Source organism: Aspergillus wentii, assembly GCF_001890725.1.
Source record: "Aspergillus wentii DTO 134E9 unplaced genomic scaffold ASPWEscaffold_3, whole genome shotgun sequence".
NCBI lineage: Eukaryota > Fungi > Ascomycota > Eurotiomycetes > Eurotiales > Aspergillaceae > Aspergillus > Aspergillus wentii.
The window spans coordinates 2,439,420-2,457,543 of NW_024467834.1; the positions used below are offsets into that span (position 1 = coordinate 2,439,420).

At 50.0% G+C, this 18,124-nt stretch overlaps 3 protein-coding genes across 3 annotated transcripts; 2 read left to right on the top strand and 1 right to left on the bottom strand.

Moving 5' to 3' along the window:
- Nucleotides 1-589: 589 nt before the first annotated feature.
- ASPWEDRAFT_50484 (uncharacterized protein) lies at nt 590-9,911 on the top strand (the record flags this gene model as incomplete). Its single annotated transcript, XM_040837449.1, has 12 exons — nt 590-850; nt 1,038-2,403; nt 2,467-3,120; nt 3,692-3,696; nt 4,366-5,266; nt 6,442-6,520; nt 6,617-7,898; nt 7,955-8,165; nt 8,223-9,217; nt 9,272-9,360; nt 9,412-9,583; nt 9,639-9,911. The coding sequence occupies 12 exons, from the start codon at nt 590-592 to the stop codon at nt 9,909-9,911; spliced, it is 6,288 nt and encodes a 2,095-aa protein (XP_040690905.1).
- A 251-nt stretch (nt 9,912-10,162) lies between these two features.
- Nucleotides 10,163-12,806, top strand: ASPWEDRAFT_67489 (tRNA lysidine(34) synthetase). Its single transcript, XM_040838915.1, has 3 exons — nt 10,163-10,488; nt 10,562-10,735; nt 10,793-12,806. The coding sequence occupies exons 1-3, from the start codon at nt 10,341-10,343 to the stop codon at nt 12,394-12,396; spliced, it is 1,926 nt and encodes a 641-aa protein (XP_040690906.1). The 5' UTR covers nt 10,163-10,340; the 3' UTR covers nt 12,397-12,806.
- Nucleotides 12,807-12,979: 173 nt separating this feature from the next.
- On the bottom strand, nt 12,980-17,705 carry ASPWEDRAFT_108563 (putative Rho guanyl nucleotide exchange factor; the record flags this gene model as incomplete). Its single annotated transcript, XM_040828003.1, has 3 exons — nt 12,980-13,531; nt 13,588-15,443; nt 15,494-17,705. 3 exons carry the CDS (start codon nt 17,703-17,705, stop codon nt 12,980-12,982), a joined length of 4,620 nt encoding a protein of 1,539 aa, XP_040690907.1.
- Between the last annotated feature and the right edge of the window lie 419 nt (nt 17,706-18,124).

The window sequence follows — 18,124 nt, forward strand, 5'->3', positions numbered from 1 at the left end:
GAGTCTTTGCTTCCCTCTCTTCTTCCTCTTCTTCTTCTCCTCTCTCTCTTGTAAACCTTCTCCTCTTCGTATCTTCTCCCTTCTCTCTCCTCCTCATCTCCTCTGCTCTTCTCCTCCTCAATCCATTCTCCCACTCGGTGATTCTCCTCGGCCCGTCAAGCATCCTCAAAGGCTCTTTCCTGAGTAACCCTAGCCTGACAGAAGGATTTGCTCCGCCATTTGACCGTCAATCCGTGCAGCACCGTTCCATGCTCCTCTCCTCATCCGCAAATCTCGTTGGGCATATATAAACTGCGAAAAACAAAAAGCCCCCCAAAATAATTAATTAATCTCATCCAATTTATCTGGCAGGAGATCGAATCCATCCGTGGAGGGGCATGTGTCCCACAACGTCTCAGTGCTGGTTTTTTGTCGACTATGACGTCTGAAGCTACCGATTCGGCCTTTTCGAAACAGAACATGGATTCAGGTTCGCATATTATCTCCTTATCACTTTTTCTTTTTCTTTTCCTTTTCTCTTAAATCCTGGGTCTCCTTCTAATCTCGTACCGGCCCGTCAACAGCCCAGGCAACACAGAAACCCGTCCAGATGCAGACGGATCAGAACACGGAGTCTGCGGACCCCGACTCCAAGTCCAAATCACAACCCGGCCAGGTCCGCTTTTCTTCCATCACCGAGGAGATCGAACCGTCTGCTTCCGGCTCGTCTCCCACGCCCGAACAGCCCAGTCAAGGCCGTCTGCCCGAGGATGAGTTACGGTCGCTGGCTGCGAGCCTGCAAAGCTCCCAATTGCAGGAGTCGAGACTCCGTAATTTCTCCTTCGACCCCGTCTCTCTTCCTTCATCTAGGGTACGTATGCGACCGATCGGCCGGTTGGTGGTGTAGTCTGTTCATTCTGGGGCGCTCATTCGTGTGCTGTGCTTGACGGTTGATATGATGGTCCACTCGGATATATCACATGCCTCTCCTCACATGCACTCAATTCCCTTGGCAGATATAGAATGAACATGGGCTAACCATGGTGTGTCTCTCACAGGTTGCATCTCGAGACTCGAGCGACCGCAGTGGTCGCGAAACAAATGGATCCTTTGGAGTGTCCCCCCATCCTTCCCCGCCGGTTTCCGCGATGCAATCCCCTCCTCTCACGCCAGCCGCGACGCATTCGCGCGAAACCAAATCCAACGACATCGCCACGGCCCTGAATGCCGCCGAAAAACGAAGCTCCGGGCAGTCGACTGCCATGACACCCGAGACCTCTCCCCCGGTTACCGACAAGAACGGCGTGCCCCAGAGTGCTCCGACCTCACGGCCTTCGTCAACAGATCAATTGGGTGATGCCTCGCGAACTTCGACTAAATCGCAACCTACGTCAAAACATCGAGCCCAATTTTTCCTTGGTCCTGCGGCGGATAGAGGTGCTCACGAAGAGAGCCCCCCGGCCACTCCAAGCACCGAGACCGAAAGCTACACTCCTCCCGGCGCCATCACGCCTATCGGTGAACCTAATGATCCGTATGCGCGCAGCAGACGCCCCCCGCAATCCAAGAATCTCTCGCAGATTGACCAAAGGTTTATATTTGGAGGCCGTGATATGAAGCGCCGAGGACCGCCTTCATCGTCATTCGTTCGTCCCACAACCCCCCGCTCAGCCAGTGCAGGGGATCTCAAATCGAGCGACAAGCGGGGTCCTATCTTCGGTGGCAAGAAAGATCTGCGGAAGGAGGATTCTGGTGGTAAACACCATGGCCATATGGCCGAGCTCAAGCGATTCTTTAAGATCGGCCACAAGCATAAGAGGGGAGAATCGCCCTCATCGCTGCCCAAGAAGTCCAGCCGATCTTCCGGAAAGAACACCCCGTATCAGATGGCTCCCGACAATGTCCCATTTGCCGACGACCATGGTTTGAACTCCAAGTACGGAAAGCTTGGCAAAGTCCTGGGATCGGGAGCCGGCGGTTCAGTCCGCCTGCTGAAGCGCAACAGTGACGGTGTTACCTTTGCGGTGAAGCAGTTCAGAGACCGTCATTCTTGGGAGACCCTGAAGGAGTACTCCAAGAAGGTGACTGCTGAATTCTGCATCGGATCCACTCTCCATCACGGAAACATCATCGAAACGCTTGATATCATCCAAGAGGGAAGTCACTGGTACGAGGTCATGGAGTACGCTCCCTATGATCTCTTCGCCATCGTTATGACAGGAAAGATGGTCAAGGATGAGATTGCCTGCGCATTTAAACAGATCCTCAGCGGAGTGGCCTATCTGCATGGAATGGGTCTGGCTCATCGGGATTTGAAATTGGACAATGTTGTCGTCAATGAGCATGGAATCATGAAACTCATTGATTTCGGAAGTGCGGTTGTTTTCCGTTATCCATTTGAGAACGACATTGTTCCTGCTTCAGGTACGTGAACTATCAATTGCTTTCTCCAAATCCAATCATGCTAACATAGCTCGCTCTTTTCAGGCATTGTCGGTTCGGACCCATATCTAGCCCCGGAGGTGTACGATGAAAAACGCTACGACCCACGCCCCACAGATATCTGGTCGCTGGCAATCATCTTTTGCTGCATGACTTTGCGACGATTCCCCTGGAAGCAACCTCGAGTCACTGATAATTCCTACCGACTATTCGTGGCAACCCCTACACCGGGCACACCTGTGCCAGAGGCCGATTCCAAGCGTCACCGGCCCAAGTCCAGCGCAGACCTTCATTCTGCTGGTCAAGAAAGCAAACGCGAGAATGGTTCACCCGAGCGGTCGGGTCAGTCGAATGCATCCGGATCCGAATCCACTCGCGAGGAGAACCGCCCCCCTGAAAATACCCAAGTCAAGACCACCAGTAACAGCAATAATCATAATAAACCTACTCGCACAACTAGCAAAGAGGCGCCTCCTCTTCCACCCTCCACACAGTCATCAGGCCAACGCCAAGAAGTCATCAAGGGACCTTGGCGTCTTCTTCGTATCCTGCCTCGCGAAAGTCGATACATCATCGGACGAATGCTCAAAGTAGCCGTGAGACACCGGGCGACCCTTGACGATGTTTTGACCGACGAATGGGTGCGCAATATCAAGGCCTGCCAACAGGAGGGATCCGGTCAGATCATCAAAGCCCCCGGTCATGGCCACATCCTCGAACCTCCTTCCTCTTCCGCTCCGCCGGCCACCAAAAGCAAGGCCAAATGATCTTAGCAGTGCAGTTCCGTGTCTATAGGTTTCATTCGATGTCAAGAAAAATAACTTCTTCCCTGCATTGTTTTTGCTCCCTTGTTTTTTATTTTTTGGTTCATTGTCCTTGATTCCCTATTACGCTAATCCATTCGACAATATGTAGATTGACTCGTTTCCTTGTCTGTTGGGTGGTGTTCTACCGTGTCTGTTTCGTCTCTTGTCCATTTCCTACCCTCTGTATGGTCTGATATATCCATAAGGTGAATGCTGCTCTCTTTATCTGTTCTTTCCCCTCCTTTCCTGCCAGCTTGACTGTTTTGATTATATTTTCCTTCTTATTGCCAGGTTGGAAAGAGGCCCTGAGGGTTGTTTGTGCTTTTCTCTGATACTTTTCATGGCGTTGTGGTCGCTCTTCGGACGGGGCTGAATTGTTGAAGCAGGTTATCCGGCTTCCATCATAGAGGTTTGGCTGCTAGACTTGTTGTTTTTTTGTCTTCCATCTGCTTTCTGTTCCCCAGGGCTTGTTCCTGTTGGTTTTCTCCTTTTTTCTCCTGGGTGGTTAATGTCGTGCATTTGGTTCTCTACAAGGGCCTTTATTTCTCTGTGACTGTTCATTCTTTATGCCTGTCCCTAATTGTATCCATCAAGGCAAATGGTTAGGTAGATATTATAAATAAATGGTAACTTATAAATTGACATACTGATTCTCTGCTATCAACCTATCCTGTCTTGTCTTGACGTGGGCCGATGCGGAGATTGCGGACTTTAGAGTGACGCCAAACCCTGCGATTATCGGAGCTCATTTTGCCCTTCGACAACGGCTTCATCTTCCGACGGTCAACTCAACGACCTGCCCTCTGCCTCCTCGCCCGGAAAACAACCCCAGGACTCTTTGGTTTTTGATGGTCCTGGTTGATCTGTAACTCAATTCCTATTCTACTTTTTTTATTATTATTCTCGAGCCCAGCTGGTAGAACCTTTGCAACCTCACGCACGCGACAACCTCGGACTCTTTCATATCCTCCACAATGGTCGAGCGACCAGAAACAGAGCCAGCGGTCGGCTTGTGGACCAGATCTTTGCTTGTACGCCGATGAACCCATTGTCCAAGTCTCTGTCCAGCATGAGCGCCACCGCTTATTGTCCATCCTCTGTGTCTTGACTGATTGATTGATCTCTTTCCCCACTCCAGTCCGGTGCAGTGGCTGGTCTCACTGTCGACTGTTCTCTGTACCCCCTGGACACGATCAAAACTCGCCTTCAGAAAGCTCGCAGCCATGGCCCGTCGGCTCCATCCCCAAAACTATCCCTCCGGCAGACCATCCGAGGTATCTATGCCGGACTCCCTTCCGTCCTCTTCGGTTCCGCCCCGTCGGCCGCCTCGTTCTTCATTGTCTACGACGGCGTGAAACGCTCTCTTCTGCCCCATCCATCCTCGTCGGAAACGCCATCCCGGGCACACATCTTCCTCACCCACTCCCTCGCCTCTTCGATGGGCGAGGTCGCCGCATGCGCCGTCCGCGTCCCGACGGAGGTGGTCAAGCAGCGAGCACAAGCGGGTCTGTTCGGTGGATCGAGTCTGCTAGCTCTCAAGGATATCTTGTCTCTGCATGATGCAGCAACTGGCTCCAAGAGAAGCTACGGTCAGGTCATTCGGGAGCTGTATCGCGGTGCGGGCATCACTATCGCCCGGGAGATCCCATTCACGATTCTGCAGTTTACCATGTGGGAGTCGATGAAGGAAACGTATGCGAAGCGCATGCTGCATGCCGCGGGGTCAGACACCCCCGTGAACCAGACTCAAGTGCCAGCCTCAACGAGTGCCATGTTTGGTAGTGTGGCTGGTGCCATCTCGGCGGGACTGACCACGCCGCTGGACGTGATCAAAACACGAGTCATGCTGGCTCGACGCGGGGATGGGGGTTCGGGCGACGGTGGCCGTGTGCGGGTGAAGGAGGTGGTGCAGGATATCGCCAAGGAAGGCTTTGGGGCTTTCTGGAGGGGTATCGGACCGCGAGTGGCATGGATTGGAATCGGAGGGGCCGTGTTCCTGGGCAGTTACCAGTGGGCGTGGAATACGCTCGAGGGCAAGAGTCACAATGCGCAGAATGCGGAGTGATGAGAGATTGAATCGATTGCTAGATTGGTGTGGGGCTATGGTTGAAGCATCAAAAGCATGTATAGCATGTATAGTAATAGATAGATGGTATATTTACGAATAGACTGGCTTGTACAGAAACATCCTGCCTGCTTCGTGTTGAGAAGCCCTTCTGGGCATCATAAAAGCTTAGCGTCGGCATGCAAGACGATATTATATGCAGATGAATTATTCCATGTCGTACAGCAGATCTCTACCCCGCATTTGGTATCATTGATTAGTACCTAGATGGAGAATCTTGTCTCAGTGATTCTGCGCTATTCCAGCTATATCAGATGTTTTGTCTTTGTTAGTGTTCTCATAGCGCTATGGTAGCACATCAGCCTATATGACATCAGCATGGGTATTTGAAGCCGTAGTCGTGGTTGTTTGCATTCAAGGGAAATGAAATCTGTGTAACCGAGATTGATATTGAATGGAGGAAATTGCAATTAATATATTAATTTTCTCCATTTGGTATATTGGTATAAGCAACTGTTCGTGGTCATCTATACCAAGATCCCGTCCCTGAGGCATTAATCGACAAAATAAACAATCCATTCTGTCCCACATAATAAACACGGAAGAAATAGTGCGTAATATCAGGTAACACTTTTGTTATTATAATCCTTTTTATTATTATTTTATAATACAATTATCAGCCCCCATCCGTGGAAATAGCCAAGTCGCTGGACAGTTGACCGTCCGTCTTCATTGACTTTGCCCGCTTTTGTGCTCCTCCTCCTTCTCCTCTTATCGACGTACTCCTCCCACCCTTTCTCCATCTGCATCGCCATCTTCTCCCTCTCATTCTTCTCTTTCTTGTCTTTGTTGAACTGATTTCTCCTCTTCCGTCCCGCCTCTGCCTCTGTCTGTCCTTGTTAGATCGCATGGCCCCTGGTTCTCCCCAGCCTCTCCCATCTGCGATCGGCCGCCCGTGTGAGCCCAGGCGGATCAGCTCCGCATCGTGAACCGTTACCTCCGCAATTCTTCTCGCCTTCCATACATCCACGCTGCATGGCCCGCAAACCAAGTCATCAGAGGGTCACATATGGTGAGTATTCTTCTTGACTTCTGCCTTGGTGCTGTCCGGGCTTTCTTTTCGCTAACGATATGTTTCTTCTCGTCCAGTGCTCCCTCCGCCTGATGCCCCAGGCGGCCACCGTTTGGGTGTCAACGGCTTAACCGTCGATGCGGACAATTCTATCTTGTGAGCAGAGCGAGCGTCTATTTATTATTGTGTCCCTTGCAATGCTGCGCCCGGAATATTCCCAATTATAAGCCCCGTCTAACTCATTTATCCAAGGTACTCTGCTGGTCGCGACGGAGTCGTCTGCTCGTGGAATCTCAACCTTCCGCTCTCTTCCGCTTCGATACCCTCGTCCTCAAGCTTGGCCAGGAAGCCTGGTCCGACTACATTCAGGAACCAGATCCAAGCTCACAGCCACTGGATTAACGATATCGTCTTGACCCAGAACAACTCCGCGCTGGTTTCTGCTTCCTCGGATACTACCGTTCGACTATGGAGACCGCACTCGGAGTCTACGGAGGTGCCTGCCCCCATTGGCAAGCATGCGGACTATGTCAAGTCTCTAGCCACCCCCGGGAGCCACTCGAATTGGGTTGCGTCGGGTGGTCTGGACCACAAGCTTTATCTATGGGATCTTAATGGTGGTGGGGATATTTTGAAGATCGATGCCTGTGGTGATGATCGTACCGCGAAAGGATCCGTCTATGCGCTGGGAGCTGTATCTTCCATTCTGGCTAGTGGTGGTCCGGAGAGTGTTGTTCGATTGTGGGATCCCAAGTCCGGAAAACCGATCACTAAGTTTGTTGGACATACGGATAATATCCGAGATATTCTGATCAATCGGGATGGAGATACGATCATGACGGCTTCCTCTGACGAAACGGTCAAGATTTGGTCCCTGACGGCGGGAAGGTGCATGCACACACTTACAATGCATAACGATAGCGTTTGGTCACTTTATTCAAACCACCCGCAACTGTCCGTCTTTTACTCCAGCGATCGGTCCGGTGTCGTGGCAAAGACAGATACGAGAAACACCCCGGACATTGAGCAGGGAATTTGTGTTGCCGCTTTGCAAGAGAACGAGGGCGTGGTTAAAGTGGTTGCGGCTGGTGATCACATCTGGACGGCGACTCCCAAGTCGAGTATAAACCGTTGGAATGACATTGACACCACTGCCGAAATCGAATCGCCGTCAGAAGCGCACGAAAGGCCGTCTAGTTCAGACTCGGAGCCGGCTGAAAAGACCCCAACCCGAAAGGACCAGTCGAAGAAGAAAATCCCGTATAATTCGATTCTGTTGCTGACAAGCACATCAACGTTCCCCAAGTCGCGAGTAGCTGAGAACATCTCGCTCGACTCGGCCACCAATGGCCAGCAGCAAGCTTCTTCACCGGATATTGGGGATGAATTGGATCTTACCCTGCCTGTTCAGTCATTGCCAGAAGAGTCAATAGAAGGTCAACATGGGTTGATCAAGCATTTCATGCTGAACGACAGGAAACGCACATTAACACAGGACTCTGCTGGGGAAGTTGTTTTATGGGATCTTCTCAAGGTAAATGCCGAATGGAAGTCGTATATGGTTGGTCATTCCTGTTAACTGTATATCAGTGCGTCCAAATACAGTCCTTTGGCAAGCGCCATATAGATGACGTTGCGTCCGAGATCAACACCACCGAGAGTATTGCCCACTGGTGTACGGTTGATATTCGGACTGGACGACTATCTGTCATTTTGGAGCTCAACCGCTGCTTCGATGCCGAAGTATATGCTGATGAACTAGACCTGCCTGATCAGTCACAGCTCCGGGATGACCAAAGACGTATGCCTGCTTTCCTCCAAAGCTCATTCCATTTTCTATGCTAATTCCATTCAACAGTGAATCTTGGCAAGTGGATTTTGCGCTGGCTCTTTGCTCCTCTAGTGGAAGAGGAAATCATACGTGATAGACACTATCGCGAGGCGGCCATTGCGAAAGCGGAAGATTTGGCCAGACTAAATTCAGCCGGCCACTCGGCACCGATGGATATACCGTCTTCAGATGTCCCAAGGAGCTTAGGTATCCCGATACCTCACGGCCCACATTCATCTTTTCCGCGTCCTGGGAACGAGTCGTATGGTAGTCCGACTACTCCAGGATTTGGGATTGGGTTTGCCAATACCCCCGGGACTATAGCATCTTCGTTGAACAATACCAACCTGGGTACATCTCCTTTCACAACGGGAGAAGGAGAGTCTTCCGACCATTTGGCCGATAAGCCACCTGCCGATATGACGAGGAATTCCTTTTCGGATAAGTCCAGTAGTGATTACTTTTCCTCCTCGAGATCACAACATTTGACAACTTCAGATAACGACAAAACCTCCACATCCCCGGCAGACACGACCCCAACTGCTCTACCCCAATCACCGGTCGAACCCAACGATAGAGAGGAGAAGAAGAGGAGTGGGTCCCTATTTGGCAAGAAGTTCCGGATGGATTTCCCCAAGAAGCTTGGTCGGACTTCAAGTGAGGCCAAGCCTCAGATCCAGGAGGAGCAAAAGGTGGAAGAATCCGACAAGTCTTCCACCAAGGAAGAAGTCAAGGTATATGAAAACAACCTCAGCGGTTTCATCGACCGAATCAGGCACGAATATGATGAATTCCTTGCTGCGCATCCCGGTCAGGAGTTGACCTCGGCTATTACTCCGAGTCCCGATAATGAGACGCCAGTGCTAAACATACCATCTCGGACTGCTGTTTTCATCCAGGAGGAATCGGGAGACACTGCTGTGGCTTCCGATCTCTTCCGGGGTACCGTCGGTCGTATCAATGAGGAAATCGATAAGCTGGAAAAGTCGATTCCTCAATGGCTCGCGGACCTGCTGCTGAAGGTTAGTATTCGCCGGTGTTATAGATGGACTATTATCTGACCACTCTTTTTACAGAACCAAGCACCTCAAAAGGACCCAATCAAGATTGCTTTCACATTGAAGCCGTATGACGATCTTCTGCCCCCTGTTGTGAAGCCAGATGGGTATGTATCATGTTATCCGGTTGTGAGGCTGTAAACTGACTGTTTTCCCAGGCCTGTCAACAATGGAAACACTAATAATTCTCGGTTGAATGCCAATCGCATGCTTCGTGCAAAGAAAATATTGGCTTATATTACAGAGCGAATCGATCCTCCCAATCCAGATGAGCCGGAGGAAGACGCGATGAAACCTGAAGAGTACCTGGACTTGTATTGTCAAAATATGGTAGGTTTTCGCTTCCATAGACTTTTTTATGCGAAGTATGCTAACTTGGAATCAGCTGATACCACCAAACATGACTCTGGCGACAATTCGTACGCACATCTGGCGATCCTCGGGTGACATGGTTCTTCTCTACAAGGCCAATGGCAAGAAAGAGATACCGATGCCTAAGAACGAGAAAGATGGCGACGAAGGCAACCAGCCCAGCGAAGCTGTTCCTAACCAAGGAGGCTTGCTCAACGGGGATAGTCGAACTGGGCCTGCACCGCCTGGAAGCATTCATTCCACGCCTGCTCCAGGGTCTGCTGCACCGTCCATCAACAACTTTTGATATGGCAGATTTCATTGTCGAATTCGTGTATGCGTTGTTAGCCGGAGGATCTTCTATCCAGCTTTGTGTGTTGAGGAGTTTTTATTCTGTGTTACATTATTTTCCTGGTTTATATTGAACGCCATATCGAAATATGGGTTCTGGTACATAGTTTGGGATGTTGCTGGTCAGATATGTAACCATATTGGATCGGGACAATCCCTCCAGTATAACAATTATCAATCTATCCAATAGACTCTTTATACATTTCACTGGCGACTTCTAGTATTCCGTATCACTGACTATCATCTTCGTTGACTAGTCAGGTGCCCCAACGCCAAGAACTTCCAAAATATATCCTGGCAATTCCACCTCCAAACAATCTAGCATCCCAACTTTTCCCAATCCACTTCCTTTTTCCTATTCTCACTCAGCCACAGACATAAATAAATGGCCGGAAATTGCCTTCTGCGATCGTCCAGCGCAAAAGCAATTTCTGTATCTCAATTCCTGGAGAACTTCACACGAACATGGTCCGAGGCGCGGCTATCCGTCGCAGGACGGAGAAGAGCAGAATGTTCCATTCCACGCAGACTGGGTATGTATTGCCATCTTAAACTATTAATATAGTATATGCTCGGGCTGTCTATAAGAACTAACGATATAAATAGGACTTGCCATTAGCGGAGGCGCAGATTCCATGGCCTTGGCATATCTGTGCAGCCAGCTGGAAAAGAGCCAACTGGTGAATGGGCTGAGCGTGACGGCCTTTGTGGTGGATCATAAAGCCCGCGAGGAAAGCAGCCGAGAAGCAAACACCGTTGCCGGATGGCTTTCTGATATCGGTTTGTTCTTTCTTAATACACCCATGTCGGAAACAGAACTGACATAACACGCAACAGGTGTTAAGGCTCAAATCCTCGAGCTCGAATGGCCACAAACCACCACTACGCCGTCAAAAGTGACTGCGTTTGAAACACACGCGCGCAGATTGCGGTTTCAGGCTATTGGCAGGGCATGTCGAGATAATAGCATCGAGACACTGCTTATGGGTCATCATCAAGATGATAATGTTGAGACTACGCTCTGGAGGCTTTCTTCCGGAGCACGCGGTGCTGGGCTCGCGGGAATTCCCCGGGTTGCTCGAATCCCTGAATGTCATGGTCTCTATGGGGTATCTGAGAGTGGATCTTCCGTTAAGCTACCGGGTAGAAAGACGAGTCTGCAGATTAACAATAAGGGTGAGGTTCAAGTTCAGGATACTTCATCCTCGTCATCAATACGTCCAGAGACAACCGTATCAACAGGCGGAATATCAATCTGTCGGCCACTTCTCTCATTCCCCAAGGCTAATCTCCTCGCAACCTGCCACGAGAATCAAATCCCCTTCGTCTCCGACCCGACCAATTTCGACCCAACTCTCACCCCCCGAAACGCCATCCGCAGTCTCCTATCATCCAACAAATTACCACTCGCCCTGCAAGGCCCATCGATTCTATCTCTAATAAAGTCAAGCCAGAATCTCCTCAAAAACTCAGACGACCTCTCGAATCGACTCTTGGAGACATGTAAACTCCTCAATCTCAACCTCAATACAGGGTCGATGGTTATCCAATTCCCACCCTCCCCAACAACAGCACAGCTCTCCTCCCTCTCATCCTCCTCCACGACGGAAAAAACAGCAGAAATTCAAGCCTTGACACTCCGCCGCATCACAGAACTCATCTCCCCATACCCAGACAACCACTTCTCCCTCCGCAGTTTCGAACCCTTCACTCATCGTATCTTCTCGACGGCTCTTTATACCATGAACATGAACCGCCAATCGTTTACCGTCGGCGGTGTCATGTTTCAACCTTTACGCTGGAAACCACTGCCTACTTCGTCTGATACTATATATAATAACGCAAACGTTAATGCTAATGTTAATACCTGGCTTCTCTTCCGCCAACCATTCATGCGCCACCGAGCACCTGTTCTTCGAGTTGAGGTCCCTGTTCCGTCATCATCATTATCATCATCGTTTTCTCATGTTTCATCACCTGTCTATACACCATGGACACTATGGGATGATCGGTATTGGTTCCGGTTTACGGTTGTTCCAGAAGATGGGGATATGCCCACTCAAGACCATGATGGGCGGCAGAGCATCTCGCTGGTTCTTCGTCCGCAGCAGCAGTCTGATCTAACAAAGCTTCGTCGGTCTTTTGATTACATGCCAGGGAAACCTGCTGCAGATAATAGAGCCCTGACGGAGCTAACGAATATGCTTTCCCGTGAAGCTCCAGGACAGGCTCGTTTTACTGTTCCTGTACTGACGATGGAGAATCTTTCTAAATCCGAAGAAAATCTACTGGCTATTCCAACAATAGGATTTCGATTTCCTGAGAGTGGGACGCAGGAACTTCTACAGGCTTCTGGGTGGAAGGTACAGTGGGAATGGATGTATAAAAAGATTGACAATGAGCCGCTCAGATTAATGGGCTGGTTGGAAGATAATAGTTAAGCTATTTTACATGAAAATAGAAAAATAATAGAAGAAGAAAAAAAAAAATGCTAAAGACAGACAAGGCTAAAAGCATGACAATGCTATCGCTGTGCAAGTCGCCAATATGAGAATGACAAAAATCTGCCAAAACAAAATAAGCCCCCATGTGATGCATTGGGAATAGGCAAAAGAAAGGTTGTGACGTATGTCAAGAGGAAAGAGAAAAACCTATCAACAGAGTACGGAAATGTGATATAGAGACAGAAACAGAAAGGGAACTCTGCAGCCAGTCTTCGCGAGAACTGGCATCCAAAGTCATCATGTTCCCTTCTGGACATATTCAAGAGGCTGCATAGACACCATAAAAAAAAAAAAAAAAAGAGAGAGAGAGAGAGAGAGAGAGAGAGAGAGAGAGAGAGAGAGAGAGAGAGATAAGGAATGTTCATCCTTCATAGGCATGATCTCGTGTCCATTGCACATCTTGAAAAAAGGAACAAAAAGAAGAGGGTGAGAATGTGAATTGTGGCCAAAGCCTGGGTGGCCAGCCACCAGGCACGTATAGCCTGGAATTGAAAGATCACAAAGTGTGGTTGGAATTCATTTATTCGCTTGCCTTCAAGAGAGCCACCGCAGCTTGCTGGGCGCGCAAACCGCCGACCTCCCTCTTTAGCCGGAAATTTTCCTTCTTCAGTCTCCCGATTTCCTCGAGAGCCCCGGATAATTGAGACTTGAGAGCTTCGTCAGCATTCCCAGATCGGACGTCTCTGGCGATTTTGTTCAGCTCAAAGTTGAATCGATCATAAAGAGCTTCATTCTCGGCACTAGCCTCACGGTACAGCTCGTCCAATTTCTTCGCCCGCTTCTCGCTGACAACAAGAGACGATTCCAGATCCTTTTCGATTGCAGATGTCCGGCCGGTAAATTCCCCAGAAAGGGAATCAAATCGCGTCTCAAGGCTGTTAATACGGGATAATAGAATGGCCGTCGAGGGAGAGTGTGATTCATCAGAAGATTCGTATTGACCTGCAGCCTTGGGTTGTGTCGGAACAAGCTTCAAGGCTTGCATTTCTTCACCAATCAGGTCCAGTTCATCCTTGAGTCCCAGTTGCGCAGACGCTTGTGCTTTCTTTTCGTTTTGAAGACGATCCCGGAGCTGTTCAACGCGGGTTAGAATTGATTATGAAACAATATGGTGAAAGAGTATTTTACCTTTTGTGGGCTTTGCATCCGCAATTTCTGCGGTTTTTGGGTGGAGGATGAAGGCTGGGCGCGTTTGATATCAGAACCATTGACTGCAGTGGGGCGCTCTTTGAGTCCAGTCGCCCTTGAATGGGGTATACTGGTGGCGCGGGATCTTCTTTTGATATCTTGAGGTGGCGAAGAAGAGCCATCGCTCTTTTTATTGGCCGTGCGCTCTGTTTGGGTCAACTTTGGATCGATGTTTTCTTTCCGACTCGGGGTCACAGGACGTGTCGGCGATCTTCTGACTGGTGAAGTCATCCGAGAAGGAGAGGCTCCCTTTGCTGGTGATGAACTCCGGAAAGAGGATGCTGATCCTTGGCTGCCTTGCGGTCTCGGTTGTGTCGATGGCGTTATAAATTCTGACTGAGGACGATTCGAAGATGGAGTTGTAGGCCTCAGAGGCTGAGTCGGGGAAACACCAGAAGTGTCCGAAGAAGCAGTATCGGGTCTCAGATCGGATAGTGAACTCCTTCTCTTCCTCCGAGCCTTCACAGGACCGTTAGTTGATATACCCCTGATAGAAGACAAAGATGGAGGTTGCTCTTGAGAACTGCCGGGTCGACGAAAGTGGTCTTGTGAGTGTGACGAGCCCGGAATGGGACGATCGCGAGAGCCTGGGCGTAACAGAAGATTCATTCCAGCGTCGACATCTATCGACTTGGAGCGTGATAGTGTGCCTTTGGGGGTGTTGGGCTCCGAGTCGCCCGAGCCTTTGCTCTTGCTCAGAGTTCGTAAGATCGATGAAACCTTGCTCTCTCCATCGTGCTTTGAACCTTCGCGGTGTAAACTGAAGCCAAAGCGTTTCCGGAATGAAGAAGCATTGGAACTAATAGAACCGGCATTTTGCGACGCAGATTTGGTTTGATCACATGTCAAAGTGCCTTCCAGCGAAGAACCACCGGGGATGAATTCCTCAAAAAGATTGTCAAAATCCTCTACCAGCCGATCTAAAAGAGAAACATGATGCATCGGATCTCCCTCCACAGTCAGGACCTCTGCGAAAGCAGCCGTCAAAGCCCCTCTATCGCCATCATTTCCAGAGGCATCTAGTAGCTCTGCCAGCAACCGCACCAAGGAAGCAAGAGCGCGGCGATTCTGCGGGCTCATTTCAGCTAGAAACCTGCGAAAGCTGTCGTCGAAATCCAGGGGATGCATGGTATCGAACTGGTTTTGGATTAGCTTTAAAGAGGGAGGATCAAGTATTGGACCCATGTGATCTCGCCATGCGTTCGCGATGAAGGTCTCAAAGGCAACAAAAAGCGTATCGACGGGTACTTCTGCGGCAGCCTGGATCTTGCTGGGGTCCTCGAGTAGAATATTGTAAAGCTCGTTGACCGTTGACCTGTCAGCATGTTCTCGCGCGCGAAGTGAACGTCCTACGATATTGCCGCTCCTGGATTGTAGAGACAGGGCATAGGCAGCAAAAGTCTGCTCCAGCAGCCCAAACTGATCATCTTGTCCTTTGGCGGGCGCTCCTCCAACCACCGAGATCCTATTCGAGGTGTCTTCTTTACCGGGAAATACCGAAGGCAGGGTGTTAGATCGAGAATGGTTCGCTCTCGGGGGAGGCATCTTTGGGAACTCTCCCAGAAGCGACGCGGAATTGGGTGCTTTGGCGTTTGAAGAGCTATCTTTCGACTGGCTCCCTCCTAATAGACTCGAAAGCAGTTTCGAAGGAGAAGGGGGTCGGAATCCACGGGGCGTTTTGACCTGCGTCATGAAATTGCTTGCCAGATAACGCAGAATCTCAAAATTAGAATGAACGATGGACTCTGTCATGGTCTGGTTTTGAGAGCCATGCAAAGGCAAAAGTATGTTCAAGACTGTATTGTCAGCGGAAATAATGACCACGAAAAGGTTCCTTGAGACTTACGTCGTTTTGAGAGGACCGGAACGAAGCTGTCTGCCGTCACCATATCTGAGGTTGCAGTGCCAACTATTGAATCCATATCAACACGATACTGATCCTCAAACGATGCAGATACCGAAACAATCACTTCTAAATCCGTGTCGTTTAGTATCTGGCTGCAATCAGCCTTTGGGGTATCGAACACAACTCTGATACGGGAAGAGCCATTTCGTTTCATTGCGTTCCCTTGATCCTCTTCGAACACACATGCCAACATGCCGATATTTCCGACAGTTCCAGTGGGACTTCTGATCGTCCATTTACCACTTTCACGTTCCGCTTCGGAGAATCTGCCTTCAATTCTGGCCTTGACGATCTCTTCGATCAAGCGATTGGCCCTTCCCTCATACATGGCTGTCAGCTCCAATGCCAGGAGATCTACCGTATTCCCCTTTTCCGCTCGGGACTTGACTGATGCGGAAGCCAGGAACAAAATTCGGCCACACGCAGACTGCATGCAGCGCATGGTATGGAGATCGTATACTTGAGCAACCCTTATCTCTGTAGAAGTGAATGAGCCGGAAGAGTCGTTGACGGTGGAAGCTGCATTGTCCAGATCAGCCATTAAACCACGTGCTGTCATTCTGCTTTCTGGAGCTTTTGATAAGAGAACCAAGCAATTTTTATAAAGTAACATAATCCCCATACTCGGGCTGGCAGTCTGGGCATCCATGTGATATGGCGGTGACAGCTCGTTGAATTCCACCGCTGATATCAAACGACCAACAGGCACGATGTTTGTCGGCCACCCGTCGACCAGTTCTTTTAGCCTTTGGAAGCTCTGCCCATGATTTGTCGATGCGGGGTCATCTAGCGAGCATATGTCTTTGATGATATCGCGGGCTTTTAGGAAAGGTCGGACGGCAGGGTGGACCAGCGGCAGGCTACTTGTCATTGTATCAATCAAGAGACTATATCGGGGCAGCCGTTGGACGGGCTCCATAAGTAACGAGCGTAGCCTCTGCTCCCCTGTTTCGTACACCCGTTTCGAAAAGCTGGAGTGTTTATCCCTCATGAATGAGTTCAATGTCTGGGTGAAGGTGGTATGGGCGTGCATATAGTTCGCATAAGGTTGTGAGAACCGTGGAAACCATTCGAGTAGCGCATTTGCGAATGCGGTGGCACCGATAGCATCCTTTCCGTCTCTTGACGATCGATGCGACACGGACGACGGAAGTTCTGTATCCTCACCGATATCGAAAATGGCGTCTTTCTCCGTCTCTTCTAATACATGTCGAATTACTTCCAGAAATCCCATGTTGACGTCGAGGATCTCATTTAAACAAGGAGGAAACAGAGTTTCCAGGGCCGACTCGTCGGGACTCGAGCTTGATGTCGCTCTACCCTGAGCTTTTAATCTGAATTCCTCCGCCACATTGCACACCAGAGCATAGAGCTTGGCCACATATCTTTCCTCTGTATCCACAACCTCACACATTGTCAAACGGAGAGCCTCCTTCTGACTCCTTGAAAACACCTTGGATTTGCTCACGTTGGTCGGTTGCGACGGGGCGCGTTTCAATCGGGACGTCGGTAGGAACATGGGCTCGCCCAGCGATCGAATGAGCAACGAATACTGGCCATACTCGCTGTCTGGGTTTTCTTCGATATCCACATCGTCATCGGACTCGGGCCGTTGGGGGGGTTGAATGGACCCTGCGGGCAGCACCAGATCGATATCGACCCAGGGAACCTTGCGCTCCTGGAAAGCGCCACGGATGTCGCGTACAATGTCCGAAGTCTGGTCAACCTTGGTCATGCGATTTGCCAAATCCGCTGCATGCATCTCATCGAACAACTTGGGTATCTGGCCCCCGGGCTTCCCCGCGCGGGCCATCTCGTACAGGCATTTTTTGGCAGGATCGGACAGTTCGGCAAAGTACTTTAGCATACTGACGGCCAAGCCGCGACACACTTCATCACCTTGTTTCTCGCGAGGCAGGTGGTTGACAGCGGCGTATAGCGGTGCGGCGGGGGAGATGGTGATTCGGGGATAGCTTTGGAAGCCGGCGGGGGTGAAGATATGCGCCTGGATTCGGGAACTGCTGACGGTGGCATTTGCAGTAGCAACTGGGCCATGGAATATGAAGATGGAGGACAGATAGGGATCGGAAGCCTGGTAGAGGGTGAGTTGCTCCAAAGGCAGGTCCGACAGAGCGCAAGAGACGGTCGCCATGGCGGCGGACAGGCAGGAGGATTGCGCGAATGCGCTGGGAAGGAAAGAAAGAAAGAAAAAGAAAAAGGAAATGACAGAAGAAAGATGGAATCAAATAAGAAAGAAAGAAATTAAAAATAAAGCCAAAAAAAGAAAGAAGGGAATTAAAGAATGGAGGGGAGGAATGGACGAAAAGAAAGATGAAGCAATAGACAGAGAGCGTCACAAGTCAACAAGATAGAGCGAGAGATAGCGATAGAGAGGGTGGGATGGCGGCATCGATAAGGCCACACAGGGTAGAAGAGAGAAAAACGAATGAAGGAGCTCATACAAACCCAGCAGGAGTGAGACTAAACCCCTCCATGGGAAAGTGATGAGAACGAAGATAGACAATAAATAATAATAAAAGAAAAGGGAAGGGAAAATGGAGTGGAGGAGAA